Source organism: Corvus brachyrhynchos, unplaced genomic scaffold (genome assembly GCF_000691975.1).
Source record: "Corvus brachyrhynchos isolate BGI_N302 unplaced genomic scaffold, ASM69197v1 scaffold3, whole genome shotgun sequence".
In the NCBI taxonomy this organism is placed as follows: Eukaryota; Metazoa; Chordata; class Aves; order Passeriformes; family Corvidae; genus Corvus; species Corvus brachyrhynchos.
In genome coordinates, this window is record NW_008237619.1 from 13,198,219 (window position 1) to 13,217,165 (window position 18,947).

An 18,947-nucleotide genomic window follows, 5' to 3' on the forward strand; every position below is an offset into this window, starting at 1 on the left:
GAAAGGCAGGGTGCAGAGGCAAGGGGGAAAAGAGAAATTACAGAATCCGAGACTTTTCCCCCCACCTTAACAGAGGGCCTAAAGATCATCTTGCACAACACCGGTGCGAGGGGTACGGACAGCACTCCTGAGACCAGGTTCCTCAAGGCTTTATCGAGCCTGGCCTTGGACACTGCTAGGGCTGGGGCATCTACTACCCTTCTCAGAGGTGTAGGATACCCCAAAACCTGCTCTGATACAGCAAAAAGACATGACTACCTCTTCTTCTTTCAATGTTGAAACCACATACTTACCCCCAGTACACTCATGATAATAGAGACAACAAAATAAAATACAAGGAAACTTTATTTTTCAGTTTTATCAACGTTTTGCTCTGTTTTTTGTTGGTTTTTCATTGTTGTTTGCTTTTGTCTTCAAGCTGCTTATTAGTTGACAAGTCCGGTCAGTTTCTGTATTAAAAAGGATTTTGATGGAGGTAGCTTTGTCTCTGTCCTGGCTTTTGCTTGGTCTTGCCTGCGCACTTGTCTCAGTAAACAAACTCAAAATAAAATTAAGAACGAAAACTGGAATTCCAGGCGGAGGCAATGAGCAATGCAGCCAGGTTCTCCATGTAACAGACATGGCGCTGGGGCCTCCAGTCACTATATACAGAGTCCATCATACATCCATCCCCCTCTCTCCTAAACACACTCCTTGCTCCAACGGGCTGGCTGCAGAGGAAGGAGTTTCTTCTCCTCCCAGAGACCTGAGCAGCAGCTTCCATGGAGGGAAACAGCACCCAGTCAGGAATGTCAGGCAGAGGGGTAGAGTGTGAAGGGGTGGGGTGGGGGGGTCACTTCAGCTTGGCCGAAAGGTCAACAGCACTGGGCCAGGGACTCACTGCTGCTGGGCCACCTGTAGGGCGAGAGAGGAGGACCTGAGACTCACGGGCTGGTCACCAGAGCCCAGCTTGGCCCACGGAGCCCCCCTCCCCCCATAACTCCCTTACTGACCAGAGCGGGTACGTACTTGTTGGGGAGGGGGCGGCGGCGGGGGCTCACTGCTGCGGTTGGCCAGGCGGCTGAGGATGTTGCGCTCCGACATCTGGAGGCGCACTGCCACGGGTGGGATGCGGGCAATCGTGGCAGGCAGACGAGTCACATCTGCCTTCATGTCACTCAAAAGCTCCTCCAGCTGCTTCAGAACTACAAGAGAAAGGGACATCTGTTCCGAGGGGAAAGGGACACCCCAGAGGGGACAGCAATGCTGAACGCCTATGCCACCTTTGTTTAGCACACCGCCTTACCTTTGTGCAGCACAGCATTGGCTGGTTTATTCCCAGCCATTGACTCCTTGGATAGGTGCTGGTGGCTCTCAGCCAGGCATTCCACCTCTGCAAAACGTGTGTTCAGAGCCATGGACGGGTGAGAGGGGTCTTCGGACATGTTCAGATAGGCAGCTCGCCGCAGCTGCTCCTCAATCACCAGCGCTTGCTCCAGGAGCTGCAAGGTGGAGCAGGGATGAGGCTTTCAGCAGCTGCCTGAGAGGGAGCTTCGTTTGCACCCCGTCTCTCCTAATCCAATTCCCCACCATCTCATAAGGGGAGATGATTGTGTAGCTGAAAGTCCTTTCACCAGCCTGTCTTACTGAGTAGCCAAAATAACAAGGGCTTCATGAAGCAAAGTCAGACACAAGAAATTCAGGCTACATCGGGTTTAACAGACTACTACAGCTCCTCTAGTATTTTCATTCCTCTGCTGATTCTTTATGAGGCAAATGGGATGGAGGTTGCTCTTTGAACCCAAGCGAGAAGTATTCCATCCTATTTACACAGGGTCTGAAATCTTATAAGCATTTGGAGAAATCAACTGGAGTCCTGGCAGTGCAGAACTGATCATTCAGTCTATAGTCAATTAATGTTTTGCCCCAAGACTGAGACCTACATAGCCTTTACTTGAATTGATCTTAAATCACTCCCACAACTAAGCTATGTTCACTCCTAAAGAGGATGAAGTAGAGACTGCAGGCAGCCCTTTCAGCAACCCATTGAGTTCTGTTCAGGCACATGGAATGGGCCGTAGCAGACCAAGCAGAAGCTGTGACAAAAACAGCCACTTGAACCTTAAGCCTCCTGCATACCAGTTGTTCAATAAACATTTGGATAGAGAGCACTGAACCAAGCTCCCCAATACCATTTCCAGAAAAAAGGGAGCTCCTATCATGCAGCAAACTGCATGATCCTGAGATATATTGCCTTTTTTATTACCTTGAAAAGGCACTGCATAAACCTTTCACTTTCTTGGTGGAAACTCAGAACTGCAAGAACTTGTTCTTAGAGATCGAGGCAGTTACCACACTAAAGAGAAACCCTTACCTTAAATCTCCTTGCCAAGAACTTATTCTTTATTTCCAGGAAGTTACCCCTGTTCATCTCACCCTTGAAGGGTTCATTGAGGATGGCGTAACGTGGATCATTCTGAATATCCTGCCAACGGGCATAGCCATGACTGAGATGGGATGAGCTCAGGCAAACAAAGGCAGTGAAAACAAGGGAATACACAGCCCAGGCAGTACTGTTCTCCAGAGGGGGTGGGGAAAGGGGATACAGAGAAGGGACAAACAGGAGCCAAGGAAGAGGAATGAGAACTATGTCCTGCTAGGTCTTAACTATGCTGCAGGAAGCTTCCCCCTCCCACCCATCACTTTCACTCTTGTGAAGAGGATAGAACACTCTCTCATTTAACCTACTCCAGTCAGACTCAGAACGGCCCTTCACCGTGACAAATTATGTACAAGGTGGGAGAATGTGTCTGTCATGGCAAGGATACTTAATAATCCCAGCAAGGAGCCAGTAGTCATGACGCCGATGCCAGATCTCATAGGTCTTCTTGGTGACAGTTGCAGCCCGCTCTTCATTCTGCCAGAGGGAGTGTAGTTCTGGAAAGGCAAGAGACACCAGAATGGTTGGAAGTTACTTCATAAACATAAGCAGGAGCTTAAAAACGAATTCAAACAGATAAAGATCTCATACCAGTGAAGCCACCATCTGCTATGTTGAACATGAAGCGCTGCTTTATTGCCTTCTTGTGCCTTTCATCTACTGATTCCTTCAGCATCTCTCCGTTCTGCAGCATCACCACGTCTCTCTTATCATCGTCCTTTTTCTCATCTGTACACACAGGAAATTATTAGAACAAACATGGCAGATACCACAACAAGTTGGACCCACAAGGAATCCTTGCAGAAGAAAGGTTAAGGAAGAGAAGGGAGGTATCATGCCTCACCTTTCTCATCCAGAGTGATTATAGGAGGGTCAGGGGGATTCTCAATAGCTGCTCTGTCTTCCACTTTCTCCACATCAGCTGCAGGAGAGAAGGGGAACATGAGATGTACAGGAACATATCAAGTTCACAGTTTTGTTCTTCAACCAGTAAAACCCAGTACTATTCTGTAAGTCCCCAATGATTTTCTACATTCAAGCCTGTTTCTTTAGGATTAACTGCTTCGTACCTTTGCTTTCTACTTCCATTGGTTCATCTGGTCTTTCCTTCCCTTCTGTTTCCTCTACTTTTTTTTCATCGGCTTCTGTGGAGTTCACTGGGGATTTTGCTTCCTGGGGTGGTGTCTCCACAGGCTGAGCACACTGCTGAGGACAGGGATCAGTGAGACACAAAGTATAGAAACAGAACACAGTCAGAGTCTTGGAAAGCAACGACACACAAAACTGTGAGGCCACTTCTGAGGACCAGTTATCTTCAAGTATCACTCTAAAAACTCATTTCTGCCTCAGCTGGGAGATGAAGAGGGGGCAGAAGTAGAGAAATTACAAGGCAAAAAAGCCAAAACTCACCTCCATAGGGACCTCTGTTTCAGCAGCAGAGGCACCGAGCTCCTTCTCTGGTTCAGATGGCTCTCCTTGCTCCTTAGCACTAGCTCCTTCTTCTACTTTTACTCCTTCTTCTGTGTATTCCCCACGGCACAGCAGACAAAAGAGAAGCCATCAGTAAGATCTTTCCTGCTAGCAAGCACACTCCTCCTTTGCTCCCAGAGATCAGGCCCATCAAAATGGAACTAACATGACCCCCCCTTTTCCCTGCCCACTACAAATGCTGGGCTTCTCACTGATGTCAGCTCATCCCAGGAAAGCTAGTGTCCTCTCTTGCCTTTAAGGGCTTGCACATGTCTTTGGCAGCCCTCCTAACATGAGAGTAAGCTGATCTGCGTCCACCCCCAGACCCCACCACCACAGTTCCGGTGAGGGGAACAGTCAGGGTAAGGTCAGGACGCAGGGTTGTACAAGAGGGGAGCCCTCACCAGGTGGAGGAACAGGGGCAGGTGTATTTGGCTGTGTATCCCCTGGTGTCGAAGGAGTTGGAGTTTTGGGGGAGGGTGAGCTGGGCTGTGAAAGTTTCTTGTTCTCCTCTATCTCTGCCAGTTCTGGCATACTCCAGCGGCCATTCACATGCTCAAATTCCTGCACCTGCACAAGAGGGAGAGAAAGACTATCACTGGAGGGGTCATACAAAGCTCATTCTTACAGCTGTAGAGGCAGACCACCGAGCACACAACGAAAGTAGGTGTGAAAGGTGAGGTAACTCCCTAACTCAAGACCCCAGTGACTACAGTTGTATGGACAGCAAAGGGCACATTGCTCTGCTAAGCACTGACCTTTTTGCGTATGAGTGACATGACCCCAATGCGAGTAAGGACGTGCTGTCGAGAAAGACCTTCCCGTGGGACCCCATCTGCAAAGGTCTCTGCACCATCAGCTCCAGGCTCACATAAATGGCGCATGAACAACGAGACATAGGCCCTGCAGCAATTGAAAGACAAGCAATTAGCCCGTAAGTTGTGTTATCTGGAGACATGCATTGTCAGACCCCTTCCAGCACGTAAGGGAAATTACCCATAAGAGACTCTTAACCCATAGTTACAAATTCTGGGGCTCCAGGCTTCTTCAAGAATTTCCTGACAGAATCACTACATACATAGAGGATACACAGCTAACTCAAGAGTCTTGAGCCAGAAACAATCATAAACCCAAGAAAGACTCTGGGAGAGTATTCATTATATGCTTGTAGAGCCATGCTACTCCTCTAAAAGCATTTGCTTTTGGTGACTTAAGAGTCAGGTCCAAGTAAGAGAGTTAGGAACAATCCCAGCTTATACTTCATTCTCCCACAGAGAACCAACCAATACATTAAGGAAATGTAGTCTCTAAGACCCAACTCTCATTCTTCCCCAAAAGGACTAGTTGCTTCCATTGCTGCCTAACGCAGACTCACTTGAACTCTTTCTCTGACTTGCCACGGAGGTCCCGAACAAGCCACTGAGTGGTGAAGGCATCCTGAGGTGGCATTCCATAGCGCATGATAGCATTGAGGAAGGCTTTCCGCTGGCGAGCGTTGAAACCCAACACCTAGAATAAAGGAGGAGACACACAGATATGGCAAGAGCAATATAGGAGCAGCTGGGATGCAAATGTCTTCCCTGGTACAACCTACCTCAATGTTCCCTCCCACACGGGCCAGTAAGGGAGGCAGAGGCTTATCCTTATCATTTCTCAGGCCCTTGCGGCTAGGCCGGCGAGCTGCTGAAAAGAGAAATGCAGCTAAGTAAAGAGACAATGCACAGCATATTGCTGTGTGAATATTGCCCCAGCAGGAGAGCGCCACAAAACGTGCAAATTGCCCAAATCAAGTCCCAACTGTTTCCACACTCAAAGCAACCCAGAAACTCTGGCTCCAGCAGAACTTACCTTCAGACCTCTCATCAAAGTCCTCATCTCCTTCCTCAGAAGCAACTGAATAGTCTGACTGATTATCTGACTGGTCATCCTGCCAGTCTGAAAGAAAAACAGCACGTGAGCCTGAGACGCTACTCCGTTACTTCCCAGCAACATATACTTACACCCATTTTTCCCTCAGGGTCCTGTGGATTTGTACCTCTATCCTCCTGTGAGCCATCATTGTAGTTAACTTGCTTGCGAATACGTTTGCCCTTGCCCAGATTCCTGGCCAGATCCTCCTGTTGTTGCTCATAATGGTGACGGAGCAGTTTCTCCCAGTAATCAGGATCCACTGACTCCTCCTGCTTAATAATTTCCCGCTCAACCTCCTCTTCCTCCTGCCAGAGACGTAACAAATTTAGGGCCCTCTGCTTTAAGTCCCAGCAGATATATCCCTGTGCCTGCTTGGTCCTAAAAGCTTCAGAGCTCAATTAACTTAGTTGATCCTCCATCACTCAGAAGAACATATTAACTGACATCCACCTCATACTCACCCCCATCTCCTCCTCACGAACCACATACTGGGCCACCTTGAAGGAGCTGAGATATTCATTCATGCCCTGAAGTTCTGTATCTTCTGTTTCATCCTGGTTCCGATCCAATAGACGCTCAATTGCTTTGTCATCATAGTGGATAACACTACTGTCCTCACCTTCTTTGTTATCCCCTGAAGGAAGAGTACAGGCACCGTTGCTGTATGAATCTCAGTGGACTAAGAAAGGGAATGCCACCCTAGACCCTCTTTGTAGAGCTATAATCAGCACTGTGCCTACAGTCTCTCACTAAATAAGGAGCCAGATCTCCCCACCCCCTTTGGTTCTACTCCCAGGCACTCACCCCCCTCAGTAGCCTCATCCTTGAAGAGCTCTTCAGTGCCAAATTTGAGAATGTCATCAAGTTCCTGTTTGGACATGGAGCCTGTCTTGGAGCCCAACCCCGGTCTCACTACCAGATGAGTTAGCATCATCTTCTTCTTGGCCACCTGAGTGATACGCTCCTCCACTGAGGCCCTTGTCACAAAGCGGTATATCATCACTTTCTTGTTCTGTCCAATTCTGTGTGCACGGCTGAAGGCCTAGAAAAGAGATGTGCTCAAAACAATCTAGAGCTACACAAGCAGTAGTCTGATATACCCCACCTACCTCCACAAGCTTCCCACTAGCCTTCATGTTGGCTCCTGGCATTAGTGAAGGCTGTGCCCTGGAAGATCCCTCGACTATTTCACTTCCCATCTCTACCCATCCTCACTGCTCTAATTTTGCATATTTCTAGAGGGCAAGTCTCACATTCCTTCACTCCTTATGACCATTTTATTTCCCCTCTTCCTCAGGATTACTCCACAGTGAGTGACCTCATTCAGACTCACCTGGATATCATTGTGGGGGTTCCAGTCTGAATCGTAGATAATCACAGTATCTGCGGTGGCCAAGTTAATACCAAGACCCCCAGCTCGAGTTGAAAGCAGAAAGCAGAACTGCTGAGCTCCAGGAGCTAAGATAAAAAAAGACAACAAAAGTAATCAAGGGAGAGTGCAATACTCCAAGAAGGATTTGTAACTGATCCACATCACCTGATAGGGAATTGCTACTAATTTAAGATCACAGGAAAACAGTGGAAGACTTGGGGCACAACAATCCCATGATGAGCATTAAGCACATACAAGACAAGTTTTCATTTTACAGAAAAGACAGGAGACTATATACCATTGAACCGATCAATAGCCTCCTGACGCATGTTCCCTGTGATTCCTCCATCAATGCGCTCATATTTGTACCCTTCATGTTCCAAAAAATCTTCTAGAAGGTCCAACATTTTAGTCATCTGCGTATCAGAAAAACCACCACAGAGGAGTGAGGGACAAGTGGATACCAGATCAACAGACTTCTTTCTCAGAAAAAGTATTCCCAGCCTAAAGGCTTTTCTCCATGTACCTGAGAGAATATGAGCACTCTGTGACCTCCTTCCTTCAGGTTCTTTAACATCTTCTGGAGCAGCAACAGCTTTCCAGAGGCTCGAATAAGTGCGCTACCATCATACATGCCATTTGGCATTTTTGGAGCTTCCTAAGAAGAAAAAGAGAAAGAGGGAATAAGGGGCAAGGATCAAAAAACAGCTTGAAGGGATGTAACTTGGTCTTAGTCCCCAGCTGATGCTGGCTCACACCTGGTCACTTAGCTTGGCACAACCACAAGGTACAGCATACACTACCTGTATGAAACATCAGTGCTACCCTGTGCCTCTTCTCTTGCAATTTGACTCCTACACAACCTCCTCTTTTCTTACTTACTCCCTACTCTTACAGTCTTCACCACCTCACACGAGTAAAAAGATACCTCCTACCTGTCATATAAATGTGTTGGAAAAGGAATGGCCTTCCAGCATGTTGGGTTTAAATAAAGACAGGATGAAAAAAACACATACAAGCAAAAAGAGAGAAATGGGAACCCCTCCATGCCTCACCTAGGGAGCTAACTGGCTCCCTGATAACAACCAGCAGGGAACATTTGCTTATACAGAAAACGTGACTGGACATACCATAGCAGCCACAGGGAAGAGGTAGGGGTGGTTACAGCACTTCTTCAGATCCATGACAACATTGAGCAATGAGACTTGGTTACCACCACCCCGTGCATTCAGTGCCTCGAAGTTTCTTGTCAAAATGTATTTATAATATTTCCTGAAAACAAAGAAGAAAATAGAACAACTCAGGCAGAGTTCTCATGAGAATGACTAACCTACTCTTCTCTTGCTAAACTCTGCACTGCTCCTGGCATTACCTGCCAGCTACCTAGGCTCTGCCACTGGCACTCACTATCTCTTTATCCCTTACACCAGAGCACAGAATTAGTCCTTCCTCTGCTCTAGTGGCAGCCCACTGTGCAGAAAACCCTGCAGAGTAAGGATAAGGCTGTTTGAAAGTGCAGAGCAGAGAAACACTAGCTCAACAGCAGATGCTCTCTTCATCCCCACACTCACTTCTGCATGGGACTCAGCTCCACTCTGACAATGAGTTCAGTCTTAGATGGCATATTCTTGAAAACATCAGCCTTGAGACGCCTCAGCATATGTGGGCCCAGCATGTCGTGGAGCTTCTTGATCTGATCTTCCTTGGCAATATCCGCAAACTCTTCTAGGAAGCCCTCCAAGTTACTGGGGGGAAACAGACACTCAGCAAACGCCACAAAGGAAAAAGAGCAAAAGAGCAAGTGAGGGGATAGGAATGACAAGACAGGCAGGCTGACTTGCACTGCAAGACATACTGGAATCTCTCGGAAAAAAAAAGGTCAGCAGGTGGAACAGTTCTTCCAGGTTGTTCTGCAGCGGAGTTCCTGTAAGCAGCAGCTTGTGCTGGAGGGAATAACCATTCAGCACACGGAAGAACTGGAAAGGAGAGAGCAGGGAAGAAAGTGGGAAAATAAACCAAAACATGCACACAAATACAACAAAGGCTTATTAAGTCATAGGCTTACAAAAAAAAAAAAATTCTAGAAAGTTGACACCAATCTAGGGTTCAATTTAGATCACATCAGCTGTTTGGACAAGAGTTCCAAGTAGCTCACATTCCAGTCAGGGTTATTAGACTGATCTTATTTGGATCATTGCTCTGCATACCTAAAACACGACTACAACAAATCCTCCGAACCATCAGGTGCTAGTAGGTTTCCTTTGCTCTTACAAGTTACAAACTCTTTCAGACCACCAATCATTTCTAGGCTGCTGTACTATGTATTTTTTCTTGCTAAATTAGTGTTCCACATTCCTACAACTACTCTGCCTTGAGAATTCTAGAAATAACCAAGTCACTCTTCCTATTCATATCACTCCTGGCAGTGTTCCAGAGCTCTGAACAAGCAGAGGAGAAAAAGAGCTAAGGGTTTGCCAATGTGTCTTGAAGGTAATTTGCGCTGGTTTTCACAACAATGAAGTAATTCCAGACAGATGTAGTGAGCAGTTAAAGTACTGCACTGAAAAGCACAAGTGTACCATGTTCACCTGCACAAATTGACAGTAAAGCAGTAATTTCTTTATGAGCTTGGCCATTTCTCTGCTTATCTTACACTTAGCATGATACAAGGTCAAACTTAATGAAAGCAGCTGTACTACATGGCAAACAAGAACCAAATTGCTTATGTTTTGGTTTTTGCACCAGAAGAGTACTTCTAGTGGCCTCCACAGGGATTTATTTTTCTATGTAGCTATAGTTAAAAATGTTCTCATTTTGGAATCAAATGTGGAAGTTACTAATTATATCTGCAAAACTTTAGGAGATAACCCCAATTTGTCAAGAAGCATCTGACCTATCTATCTTGCAGCCAAATACCGATAAGCTGTTCTTATAGGTCAGGAAACTGCTGTAGAAGAAGAGATTTAATGGTTCTGCATAGTGTCAGAGAGTAACCTTGAGCCTTTACATCCTCTTTCAATTAATGAATATTAATAGTAAGCATTCATTCCTACTTCCAATGGTTTCAATGCTAAGCATAGAATGGCATCCAGTCTTAGTGCCTACAATAAAATAAGATCTAGAAACTGAACTGCAAGCACAGCTGTGATGTCTCAGGAAGATGCCTCATGCCAAGATCCAAAACACTAAAGCCATTTAAACAAAACAAACAAAGAAATCAAGCAGCAATTTTGTCTTACAGTCTCCAAAAACCTCTAAAACCAGCCTTCCAATAATAATTGTTTTTGGTGTACTGAGCACTAGAACCCAGCTGAAGACAGACAAATCAATACCAGAATTAAGGCACAAGGCCTAGGGAGGGGTTGGATTAAGAAAGTACAGTCAAGTCTACCCAATTCAAACAAGCTTAGTTAAGGTGCAGCCTCATCTAAAGCAGCTATATAGCTTTCAGCACCTACCCAGGCATTTTTAAACACCTCTGCCCACCCTCAATTTCTGTAACACCTAATTAGTACTGCTAAAAAGCCAGATGAATGCAGAGAGCAAGCTGACTCTGGAAGCAGGGTAATTCTGCTCATGGAGCATGCTTTATGCTCAGCATGGTAAACCTTTTCAGAATAGAGGTGGTGAAGATATGTGATCTGCTTTCAGAGAAGTCATTTTGTATGTGAGAGCAACAACCACATCCTGGTTTTTCAGTCTATACCAATAGCCCATTCACCTGGAAAGAAAGCTGTTCTAACCAGTGATCTGTGTAAGTAAAGTTGTTGCCAATGATGATCAATCTCCAAATGCAGGCTGTTCATTTTTCTTTTTAGTAACACATCAAATTTACTACTGAACAAATGACTAAGAGCTGTCTCTCTCCCCTGCAACATATGCCATGCCTATGAACCACCTATGCTTCTCTGTACCTTAGACTGATTGTTCTTCAGTCTGTGAGCTTCATCCACAATGAGACAGGCCCAGTCAATAGAGCCTAGTATGGCCATATCAATTGTGATCAATTCATAGGAGGTGAGAAGCACGTGGAACTTGACGGCAGCCTCCTTCTGCAAAGGAAAAGGATGAATGTGTAAGGGGATAGAGCATGCAGTGCTTCTCCATCAAGTTATCCTGGTGAGCCCTGGTCAACAGCACATCAAAAACTTTTCACACCCCCAGTCTCCTGTCACAAGATTCAAAATGCTGCCCAAAACATTTTAGCCTTTTAATTCCCTATTACTCTCAACACATAAGTCTCCTCAACCCCCTCAGTTCCTGCTACTTTTGGATAGTTGTCAAATACTCTAACAGAGATATTTAACAAATAAGCAGTGAGTAGAGGTATGTTAGGGAATTGAAATTTGGAGAAGAGTGACTCAAACAAAAAGCTAAGACTTCAAAAGATAAATAGTTTACCATGGAACTTTAAGTTACTATTATTACTTAAGGCTGTTCCATTTCAAAGGAAGGAAATGAGTCTGTCTGCCTCTGCCACTGAAAATGCTTTAGCTTCCATCTTGGTTTTACTAGGAAGACTAAAGTTCTAGAAAAAGTAGCCACCTAGATCAGGCTCTTCCTTCCTGTTTCGGCACAGAATGCAATTTCTCAGATGTCTGGGTATGGCCTCACTGCCAGCCAATTCCTCAGGATGAAAAAGTTCACACTTTTTTGTAATTTGTCTTTTACATACAGTGGCAATTCTGATATCAACTTAGATCTGTAGAAAAGATGCCCAACTTCACAGGTTAAGTAAGGAAGACAGAGGGACTTGCCTAGGGCCAGTATCACCTTAGACAACTATATTTCTCCAGTACTGACTTAGTTCAAAGTAGTAAGAGTGTTTAAACAGTCTACAGCAGGAGTCTAAACGCCCACTTGTCATCAATTTGCAGTTATTTCCCCTTGGAAACTACAAGCATAATCAGTTCCCAGGGACAGCAGAGTATTTGAACCTCAGCTGCTGAAAGCCAGGGAGTGCATCTCAATTCAGGCTTGTGTTACAGCAGAGTTCTGTACCTTCATTCTGGATGCTTTTTTGCCTCCACGAATGGCATTATCCTCAAAAGTGAACTCATTCTCACGGATGATGGCCCGGCTGTCTTTGTCCCCGACGTAAGTCACTACATACATATCTGGGGCCCACATCTCAAATTCTCGCTCCCAGTTGATGATTGTGGACAGCGGGGCACTCACCAAGAAGGGACCCTTTGAGTGGCCCTACAAATAGAGTCAGTAAGAGCATTAGATGACTGCAATCACTAACACAGGCAGAATTTCTCTGGGCAGTGACCTCCCAGCTCTCACCTCTTTGTACAAGGAATACAGGAACACTGCTGTCTGCACAGTCTTTCCCAGACCCATTTCATCAGCCAAGATTGTATCCGTGCCCTGGGCCCAGGAGAAGCGCAGCCAGTTCAGTCCTTCCAGTTGGTAGGGATGCAGAGTCCCCCCTGTTACATCGAGGTACTCCGGCTGCCGGTCATATTTCACTGTTGGCTATAGTGGAAAGAAGGAAGAGTTGAAAAGCTTTACCTTAGTTAGATAACTAACAGGAGTCCTATCAAGAGTCTATAGCCACCCTTATATTCACTAGTACAGATGAGGCTTCATGGATGACAACCAGACTAGCACCAAACCCAATTCCTAAATGGCCAAGGGCATCCAAAAAGAAGCCATTTCTTTTGTAAAACCCTTTCACCAAGAGCTAGGGACTCTGACCCAATGGACACAGTGGACCTTTGTCTGAAGGTCCTCTAATGCCATTTATTCTTTGGGCCATGAAGCAGCTCTAAACCATATGCTGTTCACTCTTCAGTTTCCTATTTACCTGCTGGCACCCCAAAATGGCTCCTATGCAAAAAACCAATAACTTACGTCTACTGTGGGAGTCTCAGGGGGCCTTTCCAGTTTCCTCATCTTCACTTTCTTTAACTTCTTACCAGGCCTGCCCTCTTCACCTCGCATCAGCTCCCTGTGCGGAGACAGTCCCAAGTACATGTAAGTTTAATGGCTTTTTATTAACAGATCAAGAGAAAACTATTGCAAAGAATAGAAGGGCAATGACCCAACTCAAACAGGCTCAAGAGAACAGGGCTGGAACCTTCATGAGCTGGTAGAAAGGCACAAGGTCCCTGCCCAAAGGCATAAGGAGTCAGCAACAAGGCAATGCGTCTCGCCCATTTCCATCTATTAATCCAGCCAGTGCTAGGGGCTGGCATACTGCAGAGCTTTGTCTTGAGGGAAGGGAAAGGAAAACAATCTCTAGATACTCCTCCTACCTGTGATTCCAGTAGGCTTGCTTGTAGAGGTCATAATCTTGAATATCCACATCTTCGCTTTCCCAGGATGCCTGGTCGTAAGGTAGGTCTCTCCATTTAATCAAATAGTGGACATTCCCCTTCTTATCCACACTGCAGAAGAAACCAGCAAGTCTCACGCACAGTGAAATGGCAGCACTCCCCCAATCCATTCAAATGAAAGAGAAGGGAAGGACTCTTAGTAAAGCAGCAGAAACAGAACAACAATGTGTGTCATGCCAACAAAGAACTCCCACTGTTTCTCCCAGTCATACTGCAGTTTAGCTCATCCACTCTCCCGTAGCCCTGCTTAAGGTCTCTGTTGAAAATCCTCTTTGTTACACCCCCTACCTATGATTAAGGATCCTGTGGATCATCATCCACTCTGGCTTGATCCCGTATCGATAGAAACGCTCCTCCATCTCAGCGTATTTGGGGTCCTTGTTTTTCCTCTTTCGGCTTTTCTCTTCTTCCCCTCCGAAGTCTCCCGAGGGTGGCTCATCCATATCATTTTTGCGTTGGTAGTTACGAAACATGACCTGGCAGTGCAACTCCAGCTGCAGTCAGGACACAAGCAGTTAGTAGGTGTTTTAGCCTCAACTATCCACCCTTATGCCATAGTTAGGCTCCTCCACTCACCTGCAACTCTGACACCCAGGAGCAGTGCCAGTAGGACATGCCCTGCCACTTGACAAAGAACTGCCTTTCAGGCCGACCCTCCAGAGGTTTCGGGGGTGGAGCATTAGGGTCTGCATCAGGTGGACGTGGTGGTGCAGGGCCAACTGGGGGCTGACCCCATTTCCAGATCAAGATCTTCTGCACCTTTCCTTTCAAAGCTGGGCACTGGAAAGTTAAACAGAGCTTGATGCATCACACAGTGTATGTACTCTAACACAGAAGCACTGAGGAGCAGAAACAGGGTCACTTTCATGGTTTTACTACACAGATAGAATTTGCTAGGCTTGATGAGTTCAGTAGTCTGCCCAACTATGACTTCACTGAAAGCTTGTACAGAAAATATTTTACTGCAGAACCAAGGGCCCAGCATAAGGAGCTTTTTTTTGTTCATCAGCTTTAAGTTTTTATCACCTAATGAAAGCAACTAACACCATTTATATTACTTATTTCGAGAACTTTCCAGAAAAGCGTGGTATTTCTCCTAACCATCTACTAAGAAAGGTCTAAGCATTACAGAGCTTACAACAGTGCAAAACCAGTTTAATCTCAGCATCAGTTTAAATTACTTTAAGCACTGATTTTGCTTACACTTGTTCTCCTGCTTCTACACACATACAGGAGCCAAAAAAAGTGAGCCTTGGCATCTTGGACCAAAAACTGCCCAACTACCTTGCACGTGGACAAATCTCATGAGACCCAAAGGCTGTAGCCTGGTTCTTCCCACTGTCTGGAGAAATCAGTCAATCAAGGCACAACACAGCTAAAAAGAGTCAGGCCTTTAAGCTTTATGACAAAAGTGTATGAGGAGATAGTCTTCAAAGGACCGTGTATTTCCATATAAATATGATGATCCAAAGGGATTAGATCAATCACCTCTTGTAGCAATGGGAGAATGGTACTAGCAGAAACTCACAGTGCAGCGAGGACACAGCCACTCTCCATTGGGAATCTCAGGCAGTGGGGGATTCAGACAGTGGATGTGGTAGGATGAAGGACAGGCATCACAGCACAGCAGCTCTCCTCCATCCTTGCAGACTCTACAGAACTCCATATGGTGGTCATCCTCTTCCTCAGCATCCCCCACTACATCCTCCAGGATTTCCTCACCTTCAGAGTTATCCTCCTTTGCTTCCCACTGAATGCCCTCTTTTTCCTGTAGGAGAAGGAAATCAGAAAAACAAAGATTATTTCATTACCACAGAACAGCAGCCCCAAGCCACTTGACATCCCCCTCCTCCATGACCTCTTGCACCATTTTGGGGAATCCAATACTCACACAGTGCGGGCAGCTCCATTTACCCTCTGGAGCTTTTTCCATATCTGGGTCCAGGCAAACCATGTGGTAGGCACGAGGGCAGGTATCACACAATATAATTTCTCCTCCCTGCTGGCACACCTCACAGTAGTCCTGGTGATCAGTCTCATAGCCATCCACAGCCACTGTGGAGTCCTCCTCACCTGCAGAGGGTGATGAGGAGTTACTGTGGTACAAGTCACAGGTACAAGCTTCCAACAGCCTACATAGCCATCTAGAGATCCAGAATCCAAAACTCTATGTAAGTAAGTAGGGCGAGGAAGAACACCTGGAACAGGAGCAAAACAAGTCCCTTTGTGCCCCCATCCACCCATGAAATAAAAGGTACAGGTAAGGCCAGGAAAACTCAGCACTGCATCTGTTTCCCTAACAAAGAACTCCTGAAAGACTTTTCCTTATTCAAAATAGTATCATGTTCTTCCTTCACAATCAATTCTCCCTCAAGTATGCTGTTAAACATCCAAACTCCACAGACATTCCACTGATCTTTCTACACACTTAGCTGTGCTTCTGTCTCCAACTGCTGGCAAGTATCTATACCTTTCTTTTTCTTCTTCCCAGCCTTCAGCTTTTTGCGACTGCGGCTACTACGGCTTGTAGATCCATCTGAAACAGAGTAGCTGTTGATGCTGGCATCATCAAAGTCTGACTCCACATCCAGATCATCATCTTCACTCTGAGGTAGGTAAGAGAAAAGCTTTGTTACTCAGACACACATGCTGGCAGGCAGCAATCAGACACACACCCCAGCATTACTACCACATCATGACCCCCTCCTCAGAAGGTCAAGACAGGAGCATCACTTACTGATGATCTTTTACGCTTGGAACCAAATCCTCCCAGTTTGATCTTTAATGGTGCCACCTTCTTTGTTTTAGGTTTCTTGATATCAGGAATACGAGGACTGGCCTTTGGCTTCCGCCGGGCATTGGGTCCTGGGAACACAGGAGGCAGAGTCAGAAGGGCTACTGCCTTGACACCACTGACTTCTATCCTCCCGCCAGATTCTTCATCTCACCTTTGCCCTCCTTTGTCTTGGCTTTCCTGAGTGGCACATCTACGGGAGGCTGCGGCAGGACAGTATCCACGTTTGTCACCATACTCTCCACTACTGCAACAGCTGCAGCTGCAGCAGCTGCCACAGATGCACCTGAACTTCCCTTGAAGGGGTTGTTTGTGCTGAACTCCCTCCATTTGGCTCCCAGTACCATCATCATCTTCGACACTGCTATTTTAGGGTTCTTGGCTGCAATAAGTGGCCTGTGTACAGTGAAGGAAGGAAGGGTTACTGAACCACCCTGAAATCTAGATCATTCCTCCCCACTGCCACCCCCCCTTAGCACCTTTATCTCAAACTACGTTCCTTTCTAATCTCTGATTTCAAGAGCCAATGAATCTCCTCACTCTCATCTTTCACTCTATGTGAAAGATGGAAATGTTCAGGGCTTGGAAAAAAGAGATGGAATTTAGCATAGTAGGGAAGAAAGTGGACTGGAAGGACTTGCATCATCTTGATGACTGAAAACAAAAAAGCTGTGGATCTATTCTTTTACTGTTGCTTCAGTTTTCACTCTAGGTACCACACCGGTGTGCACTGAGGTTCCAAAATCAAGGAATCTAGTTTTTGTCCCATCTCTTTTTCTGTTCCCAAGTCCTTTCAAGCATAGGCTTGCAGCTCACCTGACAAACTGGCTGAAAGCTTTGTAGTTGGTGAGTGTGCGGTAATCCTCCTCTGTGAAGATGTGATCAATATCTTCCATGCCCCAATCTTCCAGGAGCTGAGCAGATGACTTTGGCTCCTATGAAAAGAGAATCATGGCAACTCTGAGCAGAACTTCCACACATCTTCCACATTCCACAGATGACCCAGGGAATTGTTTTCCCCTGCATCCACTTATCACTACCATAGGACACAGCCACAACAGAAGATCAGTGGAAACGGGAAAAGTATCTGGATTCAATACAAATTCCATGTGTGTTTAAAGCAGTAAAGAGGGAAGAATGCAAGGTGGGAAAAAGGTCAAGTCAAGAGGGTCTAGTGGAAAAAGAGACTACACAGTCCCAACTCCCTGGGCAATCACAAAGGGAGAGCACAATGATCCCCCAAATCAGACACATGGGAATGAAAAGCAAGCAGCCAGCAGGGTAGCTTGTTACCTTTGAGTCATCATCTTCTTCCTCTTCTTCTTCCTCCTCCTTGCGCTTGGCTTTGTTTTTCTTTTCCTTCTTGGGTCCTAATTTCTTCTTTTTCTTCTTCCCAGGGGTGTAATCACTGCCCTCACTGTCAGAGCGCAGAACCTCCTCTTCTTCCTCCACAAACTCATTCCCCTCACCAGAGCTGTCCCCCAGCTGGGGAGGGAGGGATCAGGCATGAGAAAATACCCTGGATAAGCACTAAACACCACTCTCTCCCCAAGCTCTACAGGATTCATTAAAAAGACTGCTGCTATTGGCCAACAACAACAGTAAGCATCCTCATCCTATATATCCATATTTTAGAGTGTGACCTTAGGCATCCTTTTTCTTACCTCCTTCTTCTGACGCTTGCTGAGCTTGGGCACTTTGGGTTCCTTCAGTTTCTTGGGCTTCTTCTTCTTCTTGATTTTGGGAGTGTCAGCCTCTGACAGAAGCTCTTCTTCTGGCTCTTCTTCATGTTCTGGATGTGAAGAGGCAATATGTCTCATTCAACCCCCATCTGTGCCCTACAGTATAGCTCCCCTTCACAGAGATCAACTTGTCTGCTTCTCGCTACATACTTACAGAGGTGGTTACAACTTCTACTGTTCACAGCAGATACTCAAAAATTGTATCCTAAGGTACCACTGAACATGGTTTTCCCCCCTCCCAACACCACCTATTTCCATAATACTGCTTCTCCAAGCAGAATTGCACTCAAAATTGGGGACACGAAGTTTGCCTTAACCCCACAAGAAAAGAAAAGGAAAGAGCATAAAATAGATTGCCACATCTAAAGGGGGAAAAACAGTGAATGCATTTGAAAACCTGACTAGGATACTGTTTCAGTCCATGGATCTCCAGGAAAGAAACCATCTAGCCTCTTCAGCAGTACAGAACATACTACAGCTGCATGCAAAACACAGGCCAGTAAGCCGCTACTTTCCCTCCTCCAAACAAGAAAAGGAAAGAGCATAAAATAGATTGCCACATCTAAAGGGGGAAAAACAGTGAATGCATTTGAAAACCTGACTAGGATACTGTTTCAGTCCATGGATCTCCAGGAAAGAAACCATCTAGCCTCTTCAGCAGTACAGAACATACTACAGCTGCATGCAAAACACAGGCCAGTAAGCCGCTACTTTCCCTCCTCCATAGGAAAGTTGTTACTCAGCAACTCTATTCTAATCCAGATTCGACAGAACCTTCCCCCAGCCCCAGCAGCTAGTAAGCTCACTGCCTGGCCAGGACACACGCCAGGTCCCCAGTACCAGTGCACACTTCCATCTGTGTGTCTCTGTTCCCTGGGTGCCCTTGGCCCGAGGG

General features: G+C 46.0%; 2 protein-coding genes across 2 annotated transcripts in view; both read right to left on the reverse strand.

Annotated features, from left to right (window-relative positions):
• Positions 1-308, reverse strand: part of NOP2 (NOP2 nucleolar protein) — a 15,749-nt gene extending 15,441 nt beyond the window's left edge. The window contains exon 1 of the mRNA XM_008631809.2: positions 294-308. Within this exon, the coding sequence (XP_008630031.2) occupies positions 294-308 (15 nt within the window). The remainder of the gene's footprint in view (positions 1-293) is intronic.
• A 19-nt stretch (positions 309-327) lies between these two features.
• Positions 328-18,947, reverse strand: part of CHD4 (chromodomain helicase DNA binding protein 4) — a 20,493-nt gene continuing 1,873 nt past the window's right edge. Inside the window, 39 exon segments of the mRNA XM_017731994.1 lie at positions 328-894; positions 1,009-1,184; positions 1,286-1,481; positions 2,354-2,486; positions 2,808-2,916; positions 3,011-3,148; positions 3,264-3,341; positions 3,490-3,622; positions 3,830-3,939; positions 4,294-4,459; positions 4,648-4,792; positions 5,265-5,398; positions 5,484-5,572; positions 5,738-5,824; positions 5,925-6,105; positions 6,262-6,434; positions 6,605-6,842; positions 7,134-7,258; positions 7,471-7,588; positions 7,699-7,830; positions 8,303-8,444; positions 8,744-8,917; positions 9,028-9,037; positions 9,040-9,148; positions 11,087-11,224; positions 12,174-12,374; positions 12,462-12,653; positions 13,032-13,128; positions 13,436-13,567; positions 13,805-14,010; positions 14,093-14,296; positions 15,045-15,284; positions 15,408-15,589; positions 15,987-16,122; positions 16,254-16,381; positions 16,465-16,706; positions 17,127-17,245; positions 17,604-17,795; positions 17,975-18,102. Of these exon segments, the coding sequence (XP_017587483.1) occupies positions 877-894; positions 1,009-1,184; positions 1,286-1,481; positions 2,354-2,486; positions 2,808-2,916; positions 3,011-3,148; positions 3,264-3,341; positions 3,490-3,622; positions 3,830-3,939; positions 4,294-4,459; positions 4,648-4,792; positions 5,265-5,398; positions 5,484-5,572; positions 5,738-5,824; positions 5,925-6,105; positions 6,262-6,434; positions 6,605-6,842; positions 7,134-7,258; positions 7,471-7,588; positions 7,699-7,830; positions 8,303-8,444; positions 8,744-8,917; positions 9,028-9,037; positions 9,040-9,148; positions 11,087-11,224; positions 12,174-12,374; positions 12,462-12,653; positions 13,032-13,128; positions 13,436-13,567; positions 13,805-14,010; positions 14,093-14,296; positions 15,045-15,284; positions 15,408-15,589; positions 15,987-16,122; positions 16,254-16,381; positions 16,465-16,706; positions 17,127-17,245; positions 17,604-17,795; positions 17,975-18,102 (5,651 nt within the window). The 3' untranslated portion in view covers positions 328-876.